The sequence below is a fragment of the Quercus lobata genome, chromosome 7 (assembly GCF_001633185.2).
Source record: "Quercus lobata isolate SW786 chromosome 7, ValleyOak3.0 Primary Assembly, whole genome shotgun sequence".
Lineage (NCBI taxonomy): Eukaryota > Viridiplantae > Streptophyta > Magnoliopsida > Fagales > Fagaceae > Quercus > Quercus lobata.
The window spans coordinates 1,569,695-1,576,190 of NC_044910.1; the positions used below are offsets into that span (position 1 = coordinate 1,569,695).

At 33.1% G+C, this 6,496-nt stretch overlaps 1 protein-coding gene across 1 annotated transcript; it reads right to left on the minus strand.

Annotated features, from left to right (window-relative positions):
* Nucleotides 1-4,127: 4,127 nt before the first annotated feature.
* On the minus strand, nt 4,128-5,939 carry LOC115952540 (protein MIZU-KUSSEI 1). The gene has a single exon (XM_031069707.1). It carries the CDS (start codon nt 5,090-5,092, stop codon nt 4,283-4,285), a length of 810 nt encoding a protein of 269 aa, XP_030925567.1. The 5' UTR covers nt 5,093-5,939; the 3' UTR covers nt 4,128-4,282.
* Between the last annotated feature and the right edge of the window lie 557 nt (nt 5,940-6,496).

Genomic DNA, 6,496 nt, shown 5'->3' on the forward strand with positions numbered 1-6,496 from the left:
GTTGCATGGGGGGCTAGCTTGATTATTTCCTCAAAGTCATCGATATACTCTAAAATGGGGGGCAGCTATCTTTGATTATTTCCTCAATGAATTACTTTTTCGCTTTTCCATAAAAAGTTTCCTAAAATGGATTGCTAATATATGCCCTAAAGGCACATGTTAGTAAATCTCTCTCTCTCTCTCTCTATATATATAGATATATGGTTTGGATTCAAGTTATACTTAGTGTAATTCTAAACAATGTTACATCATTCAATATTTTTTAATTGGATGCAAATATTGACAAATCTACTGTTAAATTACATTATTTTCGTATATTCTTCATACTTGCAAAATTTCGAAGTAATCAAAGATTAATAGTCATGTCATCAATCAATTGTTAAAATTCAAATTTTTTTAGTTTAAAATAATGCATAAAAGATGAATTTATAGATCAAATGGTAAATAGCATCCGATTGATATAGAAATTGGCATGCATGTTAAGAATATGTGGAGCATGTAATTCAATGGTTGGATTTTTAAAATATTAATTCAATAACAAGTTATTGGGTAGTATAACATTTCTTAGAGTTACATCAAGTGTAACTTAAACCCAACCCTATATATATAAATATATATATATATATATATATATTCAATGAAAGATCAATGTGAGGCGTAGGAAACTATTTCACAATCTTTCAATTTGAAAGTGTCACATACAATTGATCGAAGAACGAATCTAATAAGATCAAAGTGACATTTATGTACTATATTTGATAGGACTTAAATTTGGTGGGATCATTTTTCTTTTGTGCTTTGATTATTTAGACAAGTGCATTAAACATTTGAAAGAACATATGGCCAGTTGGTCACATACTAAAGATATAATTCACTTATTTGAAATAAGTCCAATTATTTGTTAAAGTCACTTTTTATTTCACATTTAAGTCAATAAACTGGCAAACACACTATGTATCCCAATGGGATCAAAAGTATATCGAGAATTCTAGCCCATGCCTTTAGTATATCTCCTCTATCATCTCTAGCTACTACGCAATGGTTGCCTTCTCAATTTTTACAGCAGCAACTACATGCTCAAAAAAATTCTTGTGTCCATGACAATAACATGCTCATAAAAATTTTGTTCTAATTTAACCAATGTGGTTATTAGATTCACCTTGCCATCGTTGTGTATCACGTTGTTTCGATGGCTCCAAATGGCATCTAAAATTAATGATGCTAGTAGAGACCCCTGGCCCTATCCAATAAGATCCCTTGGGACCAGTGGCTCTAGAACCGCTTATAATAATATCCTCAGTACAAGTTATTCCTAAGTTATCAATACGAATATTCCATCTACTCCAAACTATGGCTCTAGCAAATTGCTTACCCAACTGATTGTATTTTAACCATTCTGCTATAATGTCATTTATTTGATTGGATCTAGAAAAATTATTGTTCCAATGGTTGCAATTTGCAAATTAAGCAATCAGAACTTAGAAAATGTATGTTCCCAATGAAATAAAAAATAAAAAATTGTAAGGGAACAATTACCTAGCTTCAATGGTTAAAAGAAAACACACTTTAAGCCAAGTTTAATTTCTTCCCTCACTTCTAAACTTCAATTTGATTTAATAGAACTTGGAGCTAAATTTTGCCCTTAAAATATATCGTCCTTAATGATTACTGCGTGGCACGAGAAATATGCACTTACATACTATAAACTATAACATTTAATTTAACTTATCATAAGTTGTAATCTTACTTTTGCAGCTTTTTATAAACACAACGTACCTCCAAATTTTACATTTTGCTTACTCCGAGTGTCACGCCCTTATTCTTCTAAAATAATCAAAAAAGAGATCATGACCTTAGCTTAGAGAAGTTTCACCAAGCTATCTTCAGAAATCTCATCCAATGAACGCAGAGAAAAATATTGCCAAAAAACGCCGCAAAAACAAGTTGTGGTAATCTTAATCCTGGTTTTTGGGATAGATGAGATGACAAGCGTGCCCATCAGTCTTGAAAATGTTCGCTTAATTTGGTACAACCAAAATGCACGCACTCACGGAAAGAAAAAAGATCCTCTTTCTCTACAATCAAAATCCCCGTGCTTGCTTAAAGGGTTTTTTTTCTTTTTTACGGGATTATATATATATTGATACTTAGAGATTTAAATCCTAAATATGAAATTAATCATTAAAAAAAAGGAAAAACTACATATTCGGTCTCTATCTTTTATACTATATTTTAGTTTGGTTCATAATTTTTCAATTGTGTTAATTTGGTCTCTAACCTTTAAATATCATGTTAATTTAATTCCTACTATTATCTCTTTGATGAAAATTGTTGATGTGGCTAACGGCTAAAATAAAAAATTAATTTCTGTTGATATGACAATAAACTAATTTTTTTATTTTAGCCATTTTTCATGTCAGTGATTTTCATCCAAGAGATAACGGTAGGGATTAAGGGTCCATTTGGATACCGTTTATTTTACTAAAAACTGAAAATTGAAAACGAAAACAGTGTAGCAAAATAGTTTTTAAATGTGTAAATAGTGTCGTGGAATTCATTTTTAATGAAAGTTTTGGTGAAAAAAGAGGTTTGTGAGTCTTGTGAATAGTGCACGAGACCCACTGTAGCAAAATAGTTTTTAAATATGTGAATAGTGCCGTGAAATTCATTTTTAATGAAAGTTTTGGTGAAAAAAGAGGTTTGTGGGTCCTGTGAATAGTGCACGAGACCCACTGGAAAGTACTAAAACACTCTTCTCAATGAAAAAAAGCTTGAAACGCTAGAAAATGCAAACTCACTCAATATAATCAATATCTAAACGGGTACTAAATTGACACAACACTGAAAGGTTAAAGATTAAATTAACACAATTGAAAAATTAGAGATAAAATTGAAATATGGTGTAAAAGATAGGGACCAAATATGTAGTTTATCCCAAAAAATATATAAATATATATATATATATATATATTATTCATGCATTTATTATATGTTATTTAAGTAAAACCAATCATATTTATTATCAAATCAGTTTGTAAGGGTTATTATTATTATTAAAACTGCCACATCACCCACTAACTAAATAAAATGTGGAGATTAAAACCCACAATCACTTGCCGATGTATATTTAAAATAATGGGAGATGTCCAATTAAAAAAGTACTAGAAGTAAGCTAAACCTTTTTTTTTAACTAATAATAATTGTAATTTTTTTAAGTAATGCTACATGCACATGTACAACATTTTTTATAATTTTTTCACAACTAGATAGAGTAGTAACTTGTTTTTGATTTGCACATGTCCTACTATTAACACAATTTTGTTTTCTGCCATTAATATTTTACCATCTCACTAATTGTAAGAAAAAATTGTGAAAAAATTGCATATACAGATGTATTGTTTTCTTTTTCCTTAATCAAAATAATATGTTCTTGTTAAGAAGTGCTAACACCAATATAGGAATAATAAATACAATTTAGTTATGAGTTATAAACACCACTTTTTTATAGTAAAAATATAATTTTGATTATAAATACGATCGAATTTTAGTTATAAACCACGCTTTTTTATAGGAATAATGATTGCTTTTTATCTTTTGGTCAAGATATCAGTTAATTTTTTGTGTATGCAAAGTTCGAACTCCAAATATATTAATCGATGATCAAATATTTTAATAGTTAAACTAGCTAGAATTCACAAATTATCAACTCAAAGAAAATTAATAAGATTAATAAGACTACATGACATTTTCTTCTTGTTGTATGTATAAAATAGAAATATAATTTTGTTTATAAATACGATAGAATTTTAATTTATGAAGTTCACCATATAATTATTCGATCAAGATATTAATTGATTTTTAGTATAAGAGAAATTTAAACCACAAATCTCTTATTAGATGATAAAATATTTTACTGGTTGAATTAATTAGAATCCACAAAATATACTTAATTATTAACTTAAAGAAAATTAATAAAACTATTTGACATTTTCTTCTATATGCATGTGTGTATATATATATATATGTGTGTGTGTGTGTAATAAGGCCTATTCGAAAATAAAATTAAGAACAAAGATAAATTCACATGATAATACATACATTTTTAAAAAAAAATACACCATACAAAATTACAAATTAACATTCCTTTTCCACATTACAATTTCCTAATCTTACATATCACAACATTAACATAACTTTTCCCTTTTTTTTCTTTTTTCTTTTTTTTACTTTTCTTTTCTTTCGTTTACTCTTTCAACTTTGCCTAGCTATTTTTCATACCCATTCATATTCTGAGAAGAAAAATACTAAGGTCAGGCCCTCCATTACCATCTGGGTTCATCATGTAAAACGCCTCTGAGTCACGACTCCCCACCACTCTCTCGAACCTCGCTCTCATGTACAGCAACTCCCCTTCCGATCCGCCGCTCTTCTTCGCGTCCTCCACCACCGGAATCACTCCGGCGCCGACCGACACGCTCTGCACGGTGCTCAACACGTGCCAGTCGAACTCCCCGCACGCGCGCGACACCGCGTACCCGCACTTCCTCCCATTACAGTACATCGTCCACGTTGGTTCCTGGAAGAGCTTCCTGTTAACGGTAACATTAACTTTGTCACACTCCAGGGCAATGCGGACGAGACCGGATGACATTTCTTTGACGAGAGAAGAGGTTGACATGGCGAGTTCGAGGAGGAGAAGGGGTTCAGAGCGAGGGTCGAGCTGGACAGCGAAGGTGACATGGCCTCGGCGAAGGCCGAAGAGGGTTCCAGTGACTTTTCGGCCTGAGGAAGGGTTGAAGGATAGGTTTGTAGGGAAAGAAAGCCATTTGCAAGAAGGGAGGACGGAAGGGAAGGAAAAGAAGTTGAGGAGAGAGCGAAGGAAGGAAGAGAGGGTTTTGGTTTTTGTGGATGAAGAGAGGGAATTGTTAACTAGTGGGGAATAGGGTTTTGGGATTAAGAGGTTTTGAGAAATGTTGGCGGTGATGTTGTCGTCAGAGATGGAGCGAGTGTGGCCTGAATTTGAAGGGAGGATTCTTCTGGTGCTTCTGGCTGTGCTTGTGGTTCTTTGGAGAGAGAGTTCTTGCTGTTTCATGGTAGAGAGAGGAAGGAGAGAGATGGGTTTGGTTGTGTTTTGAGTGTATAGCACAATGGATGTGGAAAAGGTTGATTGTATTATGGAGAAAGAAAGTGGGTTGTATTGAGGTGTGTGTTGTGCTGATAAACACAAAGGAAATGAAAACTTTGATTGAATTATGCTGTAGAAGTGGGAGCTTTATGTACTAATACGAACTTATGGTGGGAAGAGAGAGAGAGAGATGGATTTGTTAGTGTTGTGCCTTCAAAGCACAAAGGAAGTGCAAACTCTTGATTTGGAAAGAAGGGGGGAGGAGATGGGTTTGGTGGTGTTTTGCTTGTAAAGCACAATGGAAGTGAAAAATGTTTACTTGGAGAGAGAGAGAGAGAGAAGTGGGTTTGGTGGCGTTTCGCTTGTAAAGCACAATGGAAGTGAAAAATCTTGATTGAATTATGGAAAGAATGAATTTTGTTGAGGCGTGTTGTGTTTCCAAACACTGAGGATATGAAAACTTTGATCAAATTATGCTCAGAGAAAGTAATTTTGGTTTGCTATTATGCCTCTAAAGCACAAATTAGGAAGTGAAAAATCTTGACTTGGAGAGAGAGAGGAGAGAGAGAAGTTTTTGTGTTGAGTAATATGCTTCCAAACACAAAGGAAATGGAAACTTTGATTGAACAATGCCGTGTGAGCGAGGGAGAGAGGGGTTTGTGGGGTGCGAGAGGAGAGAATAAAGAGGCCGACAAGGTGATTATAGTGTTGGGAGGTGGCCAAAATAAAGGGAGACTATGGAGGCTTGTGGTGATGATGATAATTTGCTAGACAATTTATATTGTGCTTTGGGGAGACTTTAATAGGTCCTACAAAACCCACCAATATATGCTCACTATTGCGTTCACCACACTACTCTTGCATCTCCACCATCCATTTTGTGGGTCCACTTTAAACATTAGCATATAGCAATTTCATTGGTCAATGCCCAAAACCAGAGTCTCCTATCTTATCAATCTCATCCCATCCCAAGCTCCTTTCTTCACAACTTTTCCATCATATATTATTATATCAATTGGAGCATTCGAGGGTTACGATTCACTTCATCATCACACATGATATTTGGAAAGTATAATTTTATTAATAGTTAATTATTATTGCACGCGCTGAGTTATACATTCAAGTTAAAATCTTGTATTCAAAATATAATTTCAATTACATGACTCCTATATGTATAATGGGTAATTATCACAGCTTTTTGTTAATATCACAATGATCTTTTTAATTTGTTGATAGAAAGTAATATCACAATGATCTGTTCTTGATCGCATGGTAAGATTTCTTGGTCATATTATATATTTTATGATTCCGTATTGACCGTTAGATTAGATATCATAAAGAATATTGAAGTGGTTGCACACATGATGCAGA

What these genes read in the sequence shown, in the direction of transcription:
- LOC115952540 (XM_031069707.1), bottom strand. Translation starts at nt 5,092, where the DNA reads ATGAAACAGCAAGAACTCTCTCTCCAAAGAACCACAAGCACAGCCAGA.